This window comes from Branchiostoma belcheri, unplaced genomic scaffold, assembly GCF_001625305.1.
Source record: "Branchiostoma belcheri isolate BF01 breed outbred unplaced genomic scaffold, Haploidv18h27 scaffold122, whole genome shotgun sequence".
Classification (NCBI taxonomy): domain Eukaryota; kingdom Metazoa; phylum Chordata; class Leptocardii; order Amphioxiformes; family Branchiostomatidae; genus Branchiostoma; species Branchiostoma belcheri.
Genome location: NW_017802625.1, coordinates 773,324 through 792,164, shown reverse-complemented (window position 1 = coordinate 792,164; position 18,841 = coordinate 773,324). Strand labels below are relative to the sequence as shown.

General features: G+C 44.2%; 1 protein-coding gene across 1 annotated transcript in view; it reads left to right on the top strand.

Annotated features, from left to right (window-relative positions):
• The window catches only part of LOC109463138 (protein groucho-1-like), a 36,450-nt gene that overhangs the window by 9,980 nt on the left and 7,629 nt on the right, over nt 1-18,841 (top strand). The window contains 13 exon segments of the mRNA XM_019759851.1: nt 360-531; nt 954-973; nt 8,917-9,048; nt 9,415-9,615; nt 9,746-9,860; nt 11,843-12,006; nt 12,503-12,582; nt 13,120-13,300; nt 14,601-14,709; nt 14,712-14,756; nt 14,759-14,915; nt 15,259-15,370; nt 17,439-17,521. Of these exon segments, the coding sequence (XP_019615410.1) occupies nt 360-531; nt 954-973; nt 8,917-9,048; nt 9,415-9,615; nt 9,746-9,860; nt 11,843-12,006; nt 12,503-12,582; nt 13,120-13,300; nt 14,601-14,709; nt 14,712-14,756; nt 14,759-14,915; nt 15,259-15,370; nt 17,439-17,521 (1,571 nt within the window).

Sequence of the window (18,841 nt, the reverse complement as noted above, 5' to 3'; positions counted from 1 at the left end):
TTTTTTGTTGAGAAATCGGCTTGCAAAAGTCAACATTTCTCTCTGTTGTGTCCAAACCAGTAAAAGTGGCAACATTAGGCGAGGTTCCATTCTACCCAGCAACAACACTAGCTCCCGCATGCGCTGTGTGTCGTGCAGAATAAGTTGGTGTTCCTAGGTTGCTTTCCTAATGACGCGGGATTGCCTGCAGCCTGCCTGGCCCCCCCTATCTCTGTAAAAGCCTGCCCCCCTCCCCCCTGCCATAGGTATTGTGATGTCTGTGCCGTGTGAGGTGATGTGACTTGTCCATATGTGTAGGGCTTAATCACCCTTATTTGCTAATGACCACTCTAATGGTGCTTATTTGTCGACAACAACAGCAACAGCAGCTCCAAGCGCAGCACCTCCACCAGCCACATGCCCCACCGGTCCCCATCGCCCCCCCACCCGCCGGCCTGCAGCCCCCAGGACTCCCACAGGGTAGCGGCTCTGGGCTCCTGGCACTCTCCAACGCACTCGGGTCAGCCCCCCACCCCCTGAAGGACGAGAAGCGTGTAGTATCGTGTCATTTCTGTGTTACAGTTATTTATTTTTAACATTAGTGTTAAGTGCTTGTGAAAAGAATTATTTATGTTTCTCTGTTTGTATACATAGTGATGTGTTGACAAGCGATGGTCAGATGTTAAAAGATTAGCATACATTCTGACCTGGACAGTTGTGGTAAAAGTAATTTGTTGTGCAGCAGAGACCACACTGTTGATCTAAGTGCATTGATAGATGATGTGTATTACAGTAGATCTAAATAAACAAAAGATAATCAGGTTAACTGCGATGTTTGATTTGTTTGAGATGTAAGGATTCGAGACAGCCACTAATATATTTTCCCTCGCATTTTCCTTCTCTGTTGGCCTGGACATTTGTGATCAACACACCAACTGCCGTCCACCTTCCTATCCCATGATGCATCACTGCAGCAGGAGAACCCTCCAGACAGGTGAGTTGCCTGACATTTTAATACACGTCCCCGAGGCATCGACAAAAAACCCAGAGATTAATATTTATTTTTCACCGCATCAGGAGCATATTCATCCTCTTATTACCAGCCGGGTCCCCCGGGGGAGCCAGGGTGTAATAACTGTGATCCCGCCATCTATCATGGATGCATAATTTGGGCGAATTTCCACGCACGGTGCGTCTGCTAATGGGTGATAATAACAGGAATTGATCATCGCACGATGGCATCACATGCAATATTGGAGTGAGCATGAAATGGAGGCCCGGCGTACGCACGGGCAGCGATGTAATGTCAGGGGGTGGAGATGACTTTACTCGCTCGTTGCGAGCGGACGGGGGCATCGGGTCATCGTTCTTATGCATTTTTCATCGACTCTAATGGGTCCAGCGGTGGGGTGAAGTGACAGATATGGGCAGGTACAATCAGCCATCACACATTGTTCCCCCAGGCGAGAAGGAAACGTCCACTCAACCCGACGTTCCACCCACCGAATCTCATTGTTCAGATGTTTAACATTCATCCACATAGACTACAAAAAATTCTGTAATATTGGGTTGGTCTAATTAACCGTATTCTGTCTACGGTACGCTGCCTTGTAATCACAATTTAGAATTCACAGCTCATATCAAATTCCTTGTTTGGCATCCTCCCCTGGAGATTACTCAATGACATTCTCGTCTAATTGTCTAACTTCCTGTCTGATATTTGCTATGTGGGCTATAGAAGGAATTGATTGAATTATTTACTATCATTGGAATTGGCATAACATGCTTATGGCTGGCACTGTAAAAGAGCTAATGCCGAGTTGAAAACATTAGCATTATGGTGAGCTCCGGAGTCTCTGAATCATCTCAACCCTAGCCCCTCCCCTCCCCAAAGTGTGGATGGATATCATTTGTGGAATGTTTAGAGTCTGTGTAATGCCAACCTAATCTGGGCTGCCAGCACCAGTTTATTTTCACAGATGTTCCCAACCAGTCTTAGCACTTTGGATTTGCATTTCTGTACACTTGGGACAAAGAGGATTTGCCACTGAAAAAAAAAGCTTTGCAACAGGCTCAAGTCACTGAACAAATATAAAACTCAGGCCTACATTTTTAATGAGGCAAGTCCTGATATAAGTGCCTTGTATGTTATAAAAAGCTGTAGACATTTGGAGCCAGATGTTGTCTTTTAACAGAAGCAATTAGGGCAAGCCTGTCAACAAGTAAAACATACTATGTGTATACGATATTTAGCAGATACATGTGGGGTGTACTTTTCTTTCTCCCCCTCACAGTTGCGTTTGTTTTCTCTGTCAATGTTGTCTGTCTATTGGAGGTCTGGTGTTGTCAAATATGTGTTCTGAGATTTGGTGTTTGTTTGTCGATGGCTGCCTCTCTGTCAGAAAGCGCTGCAGTTCCGAGTATGCTGGGTACACTGGAGGTTGCTGTTTGACTCATACTGTGAAATTTCGAGCTGCGGTGGAAAAATCACAGGCCCCACACAGTGGAGTGATGAGAAATTTGGCACATTCCGACCCGTATTTACCCTGGTCTCTGCAGCTTGCCCTGTGTATATACAGAACCAGCATTTGAGATGGAACACAAGCAAACATTATCAATCAACCCTGTTCAAATACTGCAACCTGTATTCACTGCCTTCTGTTTAATGGAAAAAACACAGAGCATTGTTTATGAGGCTATTAGGTACGAAGTACAAATTCCTTGGAACAAATTAAATCTTGCTGTACTGCCAATCAAATAAATGTACAGACAGCGAGTGTATAGAGAGAGATTTCCCAGATAGTTGTCTGTGAGTAAAGTGATAAAACAAGCCGTTACAAGCCGTAGCAGAAGAAATCTTCGATCCCCACAAATCTTAGTGCCAAAATGGCAAGCAGTCAGGCCTAGAGGTGTTACTACAAGACATTAACTTCAGGATTATGATAAGCCTCAACCAAGTGCTAATTTATTTATCCAAGTGGCCTGATTTGGAGGGGAAACGGCTTGCCAATAAATAATGACATATGCATGAGCAGGCCAAATTAACTCCTTGCTACTGATGGATTATTGTCTTATTGTAGGAAGAAAAAAAATGTGTGAAAGCCAAAGGTGTGGGAGGTGTTGTCAGGGCGGGGTATTTCTTGGTGATAAGTGATTGATTCAGACACCTCTGCCAGTTGTTTCCTTTCACCCAACTGTTTACATTTGAATAGGTTTATCAGGTTGTGTTGTTTGCTGGAGGGCAATAATGAAGCCCCCTGGGTCCTCGCTCAGTTGGGGATAATTAATCCGCAATACTGTCTCCTGCGGGAGAAAAGACTTGAAGAAAACAGGGAGGTCAAATTCAGGACTCGAGGGGTTGTTTGCTGATGGAAATCAGGCGTCAGATTTGCATGACACAGATTCGCCTTCCCCCAGATTGTCTACTTCTTTTTTTGTATGGGTGCCGAGATTGTTTGACAGTGAATAGGAGATAAAGTCAGGCTGGCTGTGGTGAACAGTGGCGGGCATTCAAGCATGCATGGCATCCCCTGGAATAATCCATTTGTGAATTCAGGGCTTCCTTTTGTGGAGAGGGTGGGCTCAGCTTGTTGACTGGGCTAATTCACCTGAAAATAGCCAGGTCCCTTTGTCTGACTGCTCACCACCGTCTAGGTGCCCCATCACTCTGTATAATTAAAAGGCCATTTCTCCTGATTACTCTACCCAATTGACACCCCCCCACCACCAGGGAAATCACGTAAGCAGGATGGACATCTGCTCACCTCTGTATCACCTGCAACCTCACTTTAATCCTCTTGAGCAGGTACAAACAGCTATGAAATGTTAATTTCTNAACCCGACGTTCCACCCACCGAATCTCATTGTTCAGATGTTTAACATTCATCCACATAGACTACAAAAAATTCTGTAATATTGGGTTGGTCTAATTAACCGTATTCTGTCTACGGTACGCTGCCTTGTAATCACAATTTAGAATTCACAGCTCATATCAAATTCCTTGTTTGGCATCCTCCCCTGGAGATTACTCAATGACATTCTCGTCTAATTGTCTAACTTCCTGTCTGATATTTGCTATGTGGGCTATAGAAGGAATTGATTGAATTATTTACTATCATTGGAATTGGCATAACATGCTTATGGCTGGCACTGTAAAAGAGCTAATGCCGAGTTGAAAACATTAGCATTATGGTGAGCTCCGGAGTCTCTGAATCATCTCAACCCTAGCCCCTCCCCTCCCCAAAGTGTGGATGGATATCATTTGTGGAATGTTTAGAGTCTGTGTAATGCCAACCTAATCTGGGCTGCCAGCACCAGTTTATTTTCACAGATGTTCCCAACCAGTCTTAGCACTTTGGATTTGCATTTCTGTACACTTGGGACAAAGAGGATTTGCCCACTGAAAAAAAAAGCTTTGCAACAGGCTCAAGTTATTGAACAAATATAAAACTCAGGCCTACATTTTTAATGAGGCAAGTCCTGATATAAGTGCCTTGTATGTTATAAAAAGCTGTAGACATTTGGAGCCAGATGTTGTCTTTTAACAGAAGCAATTAGGGCAAGCCTGTCAACAAGTAAAACATACTATGTGTATACGATATTTAGCAGATACATGTGGGGTGTACTTTTCTTTCTCCCCCTCACAGTTGCGTTTGTTTTCTCTGTCAATGTTGTCTGTCTATTGGAGGTCTGGTGTTGTCAAATATGTGTTCTGAGATTTGGTGTTTGTTTGTCGATGGCTGCCTCTCTGTCAGAAAGCGCTGCAGTTCCGAGTATGCTGGGTACACTGGAGGTTGCTGTTTGACTCATACTGTGAAATTTCGAGCTGCGGTGGAAAAATCACAGGCCCCGCGCAGTGGAGTGATGAGAAATTTGGCACATTCCGACCCGTATTTACCCTGGTCTCTGCAGCTTGCCCTGTGTATATACAGAACCAGCATTTGAGATGGAACACAAGCAAACATTATCAATCAACCTTGTTCAAATACTGCAACCTGTATTCACTGCCTTCTGTTTAATGGAAAAAAACACAGAGCATTGTTTATGAGGCTATTAGGTACGAAGTACAAATTCCTTGGAACAAATTAAATCTTGCTGTACTGCCAATCAAATAAATGTACAGACAGCGAGTGTATAGAGAGAGATTTCCCAGATAGTTGTCTGTGAGTAAGTGATAAAACAAGCCTTTACAAGCCATAGCAGAAGAAATCTTCGATCCCGCAAATCTTAGCGCCGAACGCCAAGCAGTCAGGCCTAGAGGTGTTACTACAAGACATTAACTTCAGGATTATGATAAGCCTCAACCAAGTGCTAATTTATTTATCCAAGTGGCCTGATTTGGAGGGAAACGGCTTGCCAATAAATAATGACATATGCATGAGCAGGCCAAATTAACTCCTTGCTAGTGATGGATTATTGTCTTATTGTAGGAAGAAAAAAAAAATGTGTGAAAGCCAAAGGTGTGGGAGGTGTTGTCAGGGCGGGGTATTTCTTGGTGATAAGTGATTGATTCAGACACCTCTGCCAGTTGTTTCCTTTCACCCAACTGTTTACATTTGAATAGGTTTATCAGGTTGTGTTGTTTGCTGGAGGGCAATAATGAAGCCCCCTGGGTCCTCGCTCAGTTGGGGATAATTAATCTGCAATACTGTCTCCTGCGGGAGAAAAGACTTGAAGAAAACAGGGAGGTCAAATTCAGGACTCGAGGGGTTGTTTGCTGATGGAAATCAGGCGTCAGATTTGCATGACACAGATTCGCCTTCCCCCAGATTGTCTACTTCTTTTTTTGTATGGGTGCCGAGATTGTTTGACAGTGAATAGGAGATAAAGTCAGGCTGGCTGGAGTGAACAGTGGCGGGCATTCAAGCATGCATGGCATCCCCTGGAATAATCCATTTGTGAATTCAGGGCTTCCTTTTGTGGAGAGGGTGGGCTCAGCTTGTTGACTGGGCTAATTCACCTGAAAATAGCCAGGTCCCTTTGTCTGACTGCTCACCACCGTCTAGGTGCCCCATCACTCTGTATAATTAAAAGGCCATTTCTCCTGATTACTCTACCCAATTGACACCCCCCCACCACCAGGGAAATCACGTAAGCAGGATGGACATCTGCTCACCTCTGTATCACCTGCAACCTCACTTTTAATCCTCTGGAGCAGGTACAAACAGCTATGAAATGTAAATCTTTTCTTCTTGATTCTACTGTGTAGGCGCTGTGTGTTGGCGGTATGATTATGCATGCACAAATCAATCACTGATGTCAGAGATTATTCAACCAAATGTTTCACGTCCGTAGCTTGATCGTAATAAATTGCTCAGCAGAAATCCGGTAGATTCGGAATCAATTCCAGTCACAAGCTGAAAGGAACGGCAGGAAGTAGATAGAGACACCGTAAGCCGCCGCACATCTCAAATGCAAATGTCGATCATGAGACCATCACGCTCCGCTAACAATTCCAGAGTAAGCAGGCAGAAAATGGGTGATGCAAATGCATCGGGGGTACGGGTGCACACTGGCTTTGTGCCTGCCAAATGTATCCCAATAGGCCCGGTACTACCCTATCCCCTGTATATATTTCCATGCGGTGTAAAATGTTGGCCTTTACCAGGGCTGCTTTGAGGCTCAGTCAGCCAGGTAATGACAGCATTAAGGTGCATTCATGCCTCTGATTGTGTTAGAAGTCGGGCAGGGTTATTTCCCTTAGTGCAATGTGTTGCAAGGCACTTTCTACCGCCAAGACCATGGCCGTTTGTGTGTGTGTTGAATTTCAATGAGGCCAGGTCTAAATATGCTGCTTTTAAATGGACAGTTTTACATTAAAAATCCTCCTCTCTTGTGGGTTGTGAGGTTGGCTATCTAAGTGTTGGTTAATGAAATGGAGGTGGTGACTTGTCAGTACGCGAAGACGGTTGTACCCAAAGTTGTCTGGATACGTGTCAAACCTTTTACAACACTCAGCCCAAAAGGATTCGGCCGGAAAAAAGCAACTTTTGTTTGGTTGCCCGGCAGAGGCATCTAAATTGAATCATGAATATACAGCAGAGCGGATTATGGAGGCCGTGTTACCCGGAGCCTCCAACCCATACTTGACTGATGAACTTGGAGTCAAAGAGCTAATTGTGTGGTGAGGACTCAGGGGAGGAGAGGCTGCCATTCATCTGTTTGTTGTCTGCGCTCATTAGCAAGCGTCCTGCCACAGCTGTCCCCACCTTGAATGAAAGCCCGGCCTTATCACCTGTTTACCGATCTGTCAGTGCCTTGTGTCCCAGAAATGCCTTTCTTTGCTTTTGTTGGCTCAGTTGGTTAGCTGGAACATTGTTGATGTAACGCTGCAAGTCTCTATGGATGCCTGGGTTTACCTTGCCATTTTATTTGTCTGAAAATTGAGCCCCCTCCATTCTACTGAGGAAAAATTAGTTTACTCAGGGATGTTTGCGCTGGTTATTCAGACCCGGGGAGTAAAAAAGCGCTGGTGTGTTGTGTTTGTTGATTGTATTTGACTAGCGCTGTGTTCTTTTAATTGCGGCCTCTTTCCGCTGAGCGGGAATTATTTCTGTTTGGATACCTTAGCCAAGGTGCGTGTACTCAAGGCTTCCTGAGGGTTTCTTTCATTTCGTGCCTTTGTGGATTCAGTATACAGCCTCTCTGTTGCAATTTTCTCAAGGATGGAAAGAGGCAAATGTTTGTGCTGGGTGGTATGTTTGCACAGGCTGACGCTGTGAGCACAGGGTGTAAAAACGAGATTGTTATTTTTGCTAGGTGTTTGCTGGTGATGGAGGCCCGCGGCCTTTGTTGGGAGAAGTGCCATGTGTGACCGCACGTTGTCACCCATTGTGGCGTTTTGCTGTAGGGTTTGCAGTGATACCCCAGCCATGGCATGAATGGCGTGCAACGTAGTCATTACCGCACGTCATTTCCGCTCCAAATAATGCCGTGTTTATACAGGGCACTCTTGTTGTGGTTGACTTTAAACAACTGTCATCCTCCATGCACCCCTTTTCTCTCCCTTGTTTTCCTAGGACACCCTAAAAGCCTTGTTAATTGCCATTCGAACCTGTCCAAACAGTCAAACTTGCAAAAGAGTTTTGTAATCCTTCCGTGTCTGATTACTGTGTACTCAGCGCAGAAACTCGATAGTGTCTGTATTGGTCCTTGCCTTGTGCAGTGGAAAATCAATCCACCCTCTAAACAGTACCATTGACTTGGGTGTTGTACGTTCCGCTTGATAAGCACACAGAAGGACCTGCGCCATGTAGACTGTACGATATGTCATCGAGCGGAGGGTATTACGTTTCACTTACAAGAGCTGTTGACCCCCCTGGTTCTGCACCCGTGCGTTGAGGCAATGCCGTGGGTATGTAAACCAGGGGCCAGCCTATTTCAGGCTTCGGTGGGCAAGAATAAAGCTCGGCACTTTCTAAATACCTGTCTCAATACCTCTGGATAGAGAACAAAGGGTGTAGAATTGCCTGCTGAAGGGTTCGCAAGCTGCTGCAAAGAGTCATCCTGTCCCCTCGATAGACTTAACTGATGCAGATGCTCCCCTCTGCTTGAATAAACTTGGCCCTAAGACCACCTGATGTTGCTAAGAAAAAAACATATCACACTTTTTTCAACAGTTCTAGTGCCGTTCTTGTAACATATGGCCAGGTGCTCGCTCAAGTATCAGAGGCTGGTTTTGCAGGCTAGCGTGGCCACCAACAAACATGTTAGCATTTCAAGGCGGTTTCCAATTAGCTCTTCCGGTTCCACACAAGACTGGCTCCCACCAGACCATGAACATAGCCAGTGAGCCAGTGGCAGGACACTGTAAACAAAGTCACAATGTCACGCCTGCTTCTCATTCTGCGCCTCAGACAGTATCAAAACACTACTGATTGCTATGCATCAAGTGCTCTCTTAGACACTCACACCCCCATTCTTCTTCACCCTTCCCAGAATTCCCTGTCTCCCAGCGACCGCGACCGTTCCGATCGTGAGAAGTTCCGCACACCAGATCATGTGAATGACCGTGACAAGAACGCCAGCAGCAGCAGCAGTAAGAGGAAAAGGGATGAGAAAGACTCTGGGGTGAGTAAAAATCACAAGAACACACGAAATCAAAAAGAAAAAGTTCTGGACACAACTTGAGGGCTGTTTGTGTATAAACTTTAATAAAGTTTGTTTTCTTGTTTGGACCTTAACATGAGCTGAAGGAAGCTAGACATTTGAGGATAACTAACAATCATTACCAAACATTGGGGAGACAAAGAAGTTTGTGCCTCAAAAGGAGAAACTCACTCACTCATCCTTGCGTGCTCGGGGGAGCATAGAACCTTGCCAAGAAGAAACCCAAGTGTCCAATACTGGCTTTGGATATGTTGTCTTCCTTACTTAGCCCGGATAATGCAATTTTCCCTCAGTGCATAACGTGATTATTGTCGTCCCAACCATTAGGACAGTGAAGGTGAGAAGAGTGACGACAACCTCGTTGTGGACGTGTCCAATGAGGACCCACCATCGCCACGCAACGACGACACCCACTCCCCTCGCGAAAATGGCTTGGATAAGTCACGTCCTCCAAAGAAGGAACGGCCAGAAAGCCCCAACAGTGTCGCCAGCAGTGGTAGCACACCTTCATCTCGGAAAGACAAGGAGGTACGTACAGGATCATTCATTTTTTTCCATGACAAAGTTAAAAATTTGACAGACAAACATCTCTTTCGCTCCATTCTCTTTTGTGTAGGTGCTTAAGTTGTTTTTGTTTTTTGTATGTGTTTCGTAACAGGTGGAGAAATCGACCACACCGGTGTCGAAGCCCTCCTCACCCACCCCAAGCGGCAGCGCCACGCCGGGGGCCTCCGGACACTCCGGCAAACCGATGGGCAAGGCTCCACCAATAGGTACAATTTGTAAGTGTGCCACTTCCTGTGAACTAGAAGTGCTCACCCCTAGCACATGTCAAATGGCATGACCCACTGTTTACTCCTAACCATCATTCAGACCTACTTCATGCTAGGTTTGCATGACGTGTTTGTGTGAAAATTTGTTTTTCATGGGAAGTGAAGCACTGTGGGACTGACGTGAAGTTCTTGGTGTGTATTTTCTGGAATTTTCCTCCTTGAGAAAAGACTATGGGAAAGAAAGATGTGTGACTAGCATCCCCAGAAGTGTACACCTCAGGGTAAAACCACCAGCCCATTTCAGGAATGCAGGGACTGTTAGTCTTGTGTGTCTAAGATGGGATCAGCCCAGCAGTGGCTGTATTTACCCACATGCATGGATTGACCAGCAGTATCCTTGGAATGTTTTGGCGACTCCACTGTTGGCGAACCAACAATGGAAGAAGAGACAACCAAACCCGTCCCCCACCATATCTGTACACAAAACAGACGGCTTTTGTCCCAGAAGCTCACCCTTTTGCCTTGTTTATTTTGCTAAGACTATTTGGGCAACCTACCATGCATTGGGCACTTCTTCCCCCATTGTGGCGGCTGCTTGTGTTTGGTTTCTACTCTTGAAGAGCGTGGTTCCGTCATGCCTGGATGGTGGCTTTCCCTGCACGCTCAGGCCCCTGATCCCATGCAGAATCACCCCCTAAGTAGAGATATTTTCTGGGTGTTTCCACATTCAGACGCAGCGGCGCTGAACTCTTACCCAAACACGGCCCAATCATTGTTCATCCGTGTGGCTGATCACTTCCAAAAATATTTTTCTCCCCCTGGAAACAGGGAATTATCTGAGATTTGTCCACTGAAAAGCCTGGGGATTTTCGCTGCATGCTCCTCAAAGGAGATTAGGTTCTTATGTAGTCTATTGGGGTGTGACTTGTTGAACTGCTAGTGGTAAGCAAATAAAGAAGCAAAGATGCAAGAAAACTTTGTATCCAGACAGTAAGGAAAATGCAGTTTTCAGACGTACTTTGATCTTGAAGATGAAGCTACTTAATGATCAAACTACATGTACTAGTATCACAAAGGTGGCAGCACTTGAAAAGACGCGAGCGACAAAGCGACACACATTTGCAACAAACAGGTTTTTACTTTAAAGAAGTTTAGACACTGCAGGAAAAAAAATTTATCCAAGGACCTTCATTGATGTGGGCAACAAAGCGGCACACATTTCAAGAAACGTGTTTTACTTTTAAGAAAGTTACACCGCAGGAAAAAATTATCCAAGAAGCTTCATTGACGTGGGTAAATCACAAGGACTGAAACCTAGTCGCTCGAAGCGGATTCTCCTGGGAAAGGTCCTTAGTGCGTCGCTCGGTGGCTTTGTAGTGGTGCGATCAGTCCATTTGTGTTGCCAAAGAGAAGAAGATGGGCAGAGCTGGAATGTTCCAGCCCTCGGCGCCTTTGTAGCCTCATGAACCTTCATGATGGTGCCATCTGTTTTTGCCGTGTGGCTCACAATTGCTCACATCACTATGATTACGCCTCGCTGAAATGGCGCCTAATTGGGTCCTTGGAGAGAAATTGGTCCTGGAAATTAATGTGCTTGGCATGCTTTCCGTGCAGGATTGTCATTTGCACCTGCCTGGATCGATTCGGATCGCAGCGGATGAATGTTATTTTGCGAGGGGGAAAATCAAGGCTATCCCATAATTAGGAAGTAAATCAATAACCCAAGCAGTCCAATACACTTTTACATAAAGGTACAGTCAATACCAGTCGATAGTGCCCCTGAGTGTCTGCTAAAGATTTTTCAATCGTGATAAACCAACGTCTTGCCAGATCCAATTGCCTTAGCCAATATCTAGTGATCCCTGCCCCACAAATAACACACTGAACACTTGCTTATGGTAATAATTCTCTCTCTTCAAAGCCTTAGCAAGGGGATTGAGGGCCCTCCAATGACATTTCCAATTCCTTTATGTGTTTTCCAGCGCCGGCACTGCGTACCCCCATGTCGACCATGGCCATGCCGTACTCGTCTCCCATGATGCACATGGCCCACGCGGACCTGACGAGCCCGTCGGCGTACTCCAACAGCCTCATGCACAACAGCATCTCGCCACAGTTCAACAACGCCTATGGACGCAACCCCATGGTACGCACTACACACGGATACACCGTCAGACATGTACAAGTCTATGAAGCCTCAAAATTGAGCTTGTCGTGGTTAAGAAAAAAACCCACAGAAAGTAGCTAAAATAGAACTTTAATGCACAACAATAGTTATTGTACAATATTGTACAACAAGTATTCAAGATACAGTAGTACAAAAAAAGAGGTATAGAATAAAACTTAACATCCTAATTACTAAAGCTTTTTTAACAGAAGTCTGATATACGGTCTATGAATAATGGCAGCAGGAGGAAGATTCATTGCTAACTATATTTTAGGCAGCATTTGTATGCAAAAAGTCTATATATTAGCTCAACCAATGTTCAATTTTGCAGATTACTTGTACGAAATATACATCTGTTTTGTAGACATGACTCGAACATAATAAGATAATGTGAAGTAAATTAAAGCAGAAAAGGATGACATATTTGACAAGGTTGCTTCTCTGTTATACTGACAGTTTTTTTTGGTGTCCACAGGTTGGGTTTGACCCGCACCCACACGCCCGTGCCCCGGCACTACTGCCCCCTAGCCTTGCCTCCATCCCTGGTGGAAAACCGTAAGTCTACGCTTTGTGCCTCCTGCCTTTCTTGGCAATTCTTTCTCTCACAAATCTGCACAGTTTCGTGTTCAATAGCAGTTTTTCTGTGCACTTCTCACTCACAAATCTGCAGTAGTGTTCAATAGCAGTTTTGTGTTCAAAAGCTGTTTTTATGTGCACTTGTCTCACACAGAAATCTGCAGTTTCATGTTCAATAGATGTTTTTCTGTGCACTTCTCTCACACGAAAATCTGCAGTTTCGTGTTCAACAGCTGTTGTTCTGTGTTCAATAGCTGTTTTTCTGTGCACTTCTCTCACATACAAATCTGCAGTTTCGTGTTCAATAGCAGTTTCGTGTTCAATAGCTGTTTTTATATGCACTTCTCTCACACAAAAATTTGCAGGCTCATTTTATAAAGTCAAATAAAGTAATTCATTCATTAAATAGCAGTTTCGTGTTTAATATATGTTTTTCTGTGCACTCCTCACTCACAAATCTGCAGTTTCGTGTTGTCAATAGCAGTTTGAATAATCTACTCGTGTTCGACAAAACAGGGCATATTCATTCCACGTGAGCGCTGACGGACAGATGCAGCCCGTCCCCTTCCCTCCCGACGCGCTGATCGGCCCCGGGATCCCCCGCCACGCGCGCCAGATCAACACCCTGAACCACGGTGAGGTGGTGTGCGCCGTCACGATCAGCAACCCGCCGCGACACATCTACACCGGCGGAAAGGTTAGCACAGGGGAGATAGCAAAGACCGAGACCAGTGCCTACTACCATGGCCATCCAAATGGCGAACACCCGAAATAAGGAGCTGAATTCATATTTTTCCACCATATTCTGCTGCTACAAAACAACCTCGAGAACAAAAAAAAGCAAGCAGGCATGGCTTGTCCAGAATTGAAGCATCTTCAACTATTTTATTGAACACAGCCATTTGTTATGCATTACGTGTCTATGGTAGAAGGCAACAATTATTGAGCAAAATAGTGTATAGTTCTATAAGATATCCTCCTAGTTGTATATTGTATTTATGTATATCTGTGTATATTTATATGTATGGGTATGTTTATTGAGGAGCGTAGAGGACATGACCTAAGTTGGTTGATAAACGCAGAGCGCCAGTTCTGTTTGGCCAAGGACTATCGATTTACCGCCGCCCGTGGCTGATAATGTAGAAGAAATGGGAAAACCCAGTATCTCTGCCCAAATCTGTGGTGCCTGTTCTCTTGTAATGAAGTCATTTAGTAGGCTGAATGGGACATCGGAAAGTAACCACACGACTTGTTGTTGATAAAATCGTAGCAATTCATCTGCGGTGCACAGTATTGATTATGTTGGCTGTCCAACTGTTGTGGATGCATAAGGCCGCCCCGACACGAGAAAGCATTTTGTAAAACTTTTCCATCCACGGAGACCCCCGCAGACTGTCTGATCATGGATGACGTCAAATTTTTGTGTATCTCAGACTCAATAATCGCTCCGCTAGACAGACTAGATGGCTGTAGATGTTGTATAGTTTAATTAAGACAAATTAAAGAAATAAACTCCATTGTGTTGTCTTGTCTCTTTACGTAGGTACATCAGTACTATGACATGTATCATTTTCACATCCTCTCCTAGTAGGGCCACACCAAGTTTTATGTTTCTTGGATTGAATGCCTTGCTGTGGCAACGTGTTACGGAAATTTGGCTCTCAGATCCGCTTAGAGCATTTTGCTAGCTAGATGCTGTGATTGAACAGTACATGTGAACAGTACAAGTGTGCTCTCGTTTTGAGAGGGTACAAGGAATCATCACGGCGCAGGGTGATTCGAAAGGAACAGTAGGAGCTCATGTCTTACTCTTTCACTAGTCAAAAACAAAAAAAAAAGGCCCAAACATTGGATTTCATTCTAACCTCCCCACATCCATTTCATCCAGTCTTCCCCAAATTTCCACACAGAAAGTCCAAGAAACCTGACACGTAATTGGTGTGGCCTTTCAGGCGTGGGACACTTTGACTTACTGGCCTTTCTGCCATGTCCTTCAGGGCTGTGTGAAAGTGTGGGACATAAGCCAACCTAGCAACAAGAACCCAGTTTCCCAACTGGACTGTCTCACGCGTGACAACTACATCCGCTCCTGCAAACTGCTTCCGGACGCCGGACCTTATTGGTCGGCGGGGAGGCCAGCACCCTGTCCATCTGGACCTGGCGTCGCCGACTCCTCGCATCAAGGCGGAGTTGACGTCCAGCGCGCCGGCGTGCTACGCCCTGGCGATCAGCCCCGACAGCAAGGTGTGCTTCAGCTGTTGCAGCGACGGGAACATCGCAGTCTGGGACCTGCACAACCAGACACTTGTCAGGTAAAACAGCTTTGACTTTAATTTCCCTTTCTGTGTATAGAATTAGAGAATAACTGTAACAGGCTTCTTTTCCATGTTATTTATTTTTTTTATAGTCTGATTCTATACCATATTGTAATTTATTTTCTGTTTATACATGTGCATATTTGTGTACAACATATAAACATGTAAAAAAAACAAAAAACTGACAATAGACTGTTAATCTAATGCATTTCCTTTTTAAAATGTTTGGCAAAGGGAGAAGAAACTGGAAAAGTCTAAGGACTTCAGCAGAGTGTGTCTTTGCATTGTACCATTGTGTTGCCTATTTCAGTTTTGTAACGTTCCTGTCTTGTATTCGCAGACAATTCCAGGGGCACACTGACGGTGCGAGCTGTATCGATATCTCACACGACGGCACCAAGTTGTGGACAGGTGGTCTGGACAACACCGTACGATCATGGGACCTCAGAGAGGTACGAAGCACGTCTATTACAGTGATCTTTAGGCACACCCGTGATTGTGTGTCCATATTTGGTAGCCATAGTTAGATCAGGTTTTCTGTCAGCGTACCTTTTTTTCTCCTTGTTCTTTTGTTACTTTTATGCCACATTTTGAAAACAGAAGACAAAAGGCAGGCATTTTTTTTCGGGTACAAAGCGCACCAATTAATTTGACAAGAGCACGTCAGTTTTGAAACCGCAGCCATGTACACCACCATTCTCTCGGGTAGAACAGGCCTGGTGTAGTAATCAGTATTCAGCTCTTGCTGCTCACAAGTCGTTACCTGAAAGAAAAATTGATGCAGCCGCACAACCTGTAGTCATTTTCCTAAACATCCTGCATTCATCAAATCGGAGGAAACAGGGACATGAAAAAGATTTCCCGGGGACAGGCTTTGGTGCGACCCGAAACGTTAAATTCAAAATCCAATTTGCATTAGCTGCGGGGGGATAAAAGACGTCTGTTACTGGTTTGCCATCCCCTACTCCCAATCCCAGGTATTGTACAAGCTTCAGCCCACCCAGACAGAGACATATGGGGGTGCATTAGTCAGTCGGACGCACTGAAGTCTGATTTAATCCTTGCGGATCCGTCATGCCTTCAGTTTCAATCAGAACGGGCATTAAAGCCACTGCATGCTGCCTTTCTATTGGGCATGTCATTTCATAATGATTTGGGAGAATCAATGATGTATAGTCGAGGCTTGATATTGGCCCACCAGTCACATTGCCAAGGGCTACGTCTAAAGATTGAGTATTGAGCTGCGTCTCGTTCGCGTCTTCGGTACTTGCCAGAAGGTGGGACGAGCATGGGAGCATTCTCCACGTATTTATTACTTTTTCCTGTCAAGATTTGAAGCCCTTGCCGGGCGCTCCCCATATCTCATGCTGCAAGCAAATCCTCTATAAAATCCACCCCTTTTTTTGGTTCAGCTTTATTGCCTGTAGCCATTCCGACATGGAGGGAAATCCTTGAGATACGCGCATTTGTTAAGCTTGAATGGTGTCTAGAGTTCCCGCTGTACTGTCACAAGAAGGAGTCTGCCGCAACTTGGAGTGGTCCATTAGCATTACTCTCCCATCAAGATTTGCTACGTCAGTTAGGCTCTCTATTAGCTGTCTCTTTGATGAAAAGCATAATTGCAAGAAGGATGAAAAAAATGAGTTGCTTTCGACAGAATTTTGTCCTTAAGTTGGGTTTTCTGAGCTCATTGTGGGCCATTAGCAATTGAAGATGTTTCAGCGTCACTTGGTTACATCAGTAACAAAATGAGAGAACCAAAATTAATCTATGTGTAGGCATTAGGATCTCTTTTTACACGACCGGTATAGACCCTCGCCTGCTTACGTTTTAGTGTCTGTCAGACACCTTACTCAGGTCAAAGCTTCTGACTGGAGTACTGCTTCTCGCTGACTGCTGGCCAATGTTTTGCGTCGAGAACACAATCCCAAACACGGCTAAGTTTGTATCCCCCCTCGCCCCGGTTCATCACTTGGTTTGATTTTATTCTTGATACGGTAGAGCAGGTGAGAGTGTATAGTATACCGGTGGTGTGAAAAGAAACCCTAATACCCTATGCTTCACCAACCAGATGAAACTATTTTCAGTCAATCAATTCTTCATCAGGCCATACGCCTGTATAGTAATCTTCCAGTAATACTGATCGAGGACATTCTTGTTACTTTGCACCCAATATTTAGGCATTTTGTATAGCGTTACTTGAGTTTTATTTTTGGATGTAAGTTGATGTCCTTCCACACACAAGTCTACAAATCAGTGCAGTTCAGCTTGTTGTACATGTACCTCATGCTGCGAGGCTGATTTTCCTAACCCTTGTCCTGCTGGCATTCCTGTCACAATATTTTTCAATAATTTCATGTCTTGATTAGATCATAGACCACCAATTTTTTTTGCTCTGCAGTGGCATAGTTACTTCCGCATTCGTTGCGTTTCACAGGGTACTATATAGATGGTACTGTATGTGCAGAGCAAGGGTTAATAAAATTGTAAACTATAAAATGTGACTGTTTCTTCCCACAGGGACGGCAGCTACAGCAACATGACTTCACCTCTCAGATCTTCTCGCTGGGCTACTGTCCCACTGGAGAGTGGCTGGCAGTCGGGTCAGTATACACACATCTTCACATCTCCATTCTAGTACCTAGAGCTGTGTACCTAAACAAATTTTAGGTACAGGTACAGGTACAGGTACACAGGTTTAGGTACAGGTCCGGACCTGAACCTGAACAATTCGACCAATTTATATGCTCTTCTGAACTCCTTCAATAACAAAAAAAAACATAAATAAACTTGATAGTTAAGGTTTATTCTTTGTTTATGGCGAATGCTCAGATAAAATATAGGCAAAACTAAGATGTTTTTGTTTTCATGAACACACTGTCCTTACACAGGCACCCATTGTTAACCAGCTATTTAAACATTTGAGGTCACAAATAGGCATAAAATTGGTGTGAAATTGTTTAGGTACAGTACCGGTACTGAGGGATTAGGTATTTTGGACCTGTACCTAATCAATTTTTCCGGTACAGTATCGGTACTGCGTACCGGTACACAGCTCTACTAGTACCTCTTCATGCTTAAGAACAAATGAGCCGTGAATCGTGCACCCAAAGTCTCTTTGGTAACAGAACGTGCTGAACTGAACTGTGTTATTAGTGGATTGAAAAGGGAGCAGCAGGATCTTCACTCCCTGCGGTGGCTAAAACTGTTTTACTGAAGACTTTTGGCAAACTTTCAAGTAAGCAAAAAAAAAGGAACAACATTCTGGAAAGAGACTGGGAAAATATAGCGAAACTAGAGTTCCCCGATCTCATACCTTCGCCAAATGATGTTAATCTTTATGACTGACAAATTATAGAATAGATTATTCCCCCCTGATTTAAGAAATAGGAACCTAATTTTCATGAATTATATCATTTTATCATTATCTCAACCAAAAGACAGTCTTACATTAACAAACAATACATTCTAGCATTGCCTAATAAATTATGCAAATGAGGTCCTGATTTGAATAAATTATGTTTAATGATGTTCACCTCAATTTAACTTTCAAATACCACAAGTATGAAATTCCAGGCAGTTATCATTACATAATTATAAAATTTTATCATTAATTATGCAAATTAAGTCATTATTAACATAATCAATATCTTCCTGTGTTTCTCTTGTTGTCAATTACCAATGTCACAAGCTTCAATTGTCCTATCGTGGAATGCAGATGATTTATAGAATTTCCCCATAAATTATGCAAATTACATCCATATTTGCATAATTCTCACGTAATTATATCAAGCATTACGTAAGCTACCTACATACCAAAAATCACGACCATCCGTCAACTGGTTCTTGAGTTATCCCCTTTTGAATATTTTCAAGAATATATCCCTGCAGTTCCAGAGCAAGCCGCTAGGGGGCCTAAACTC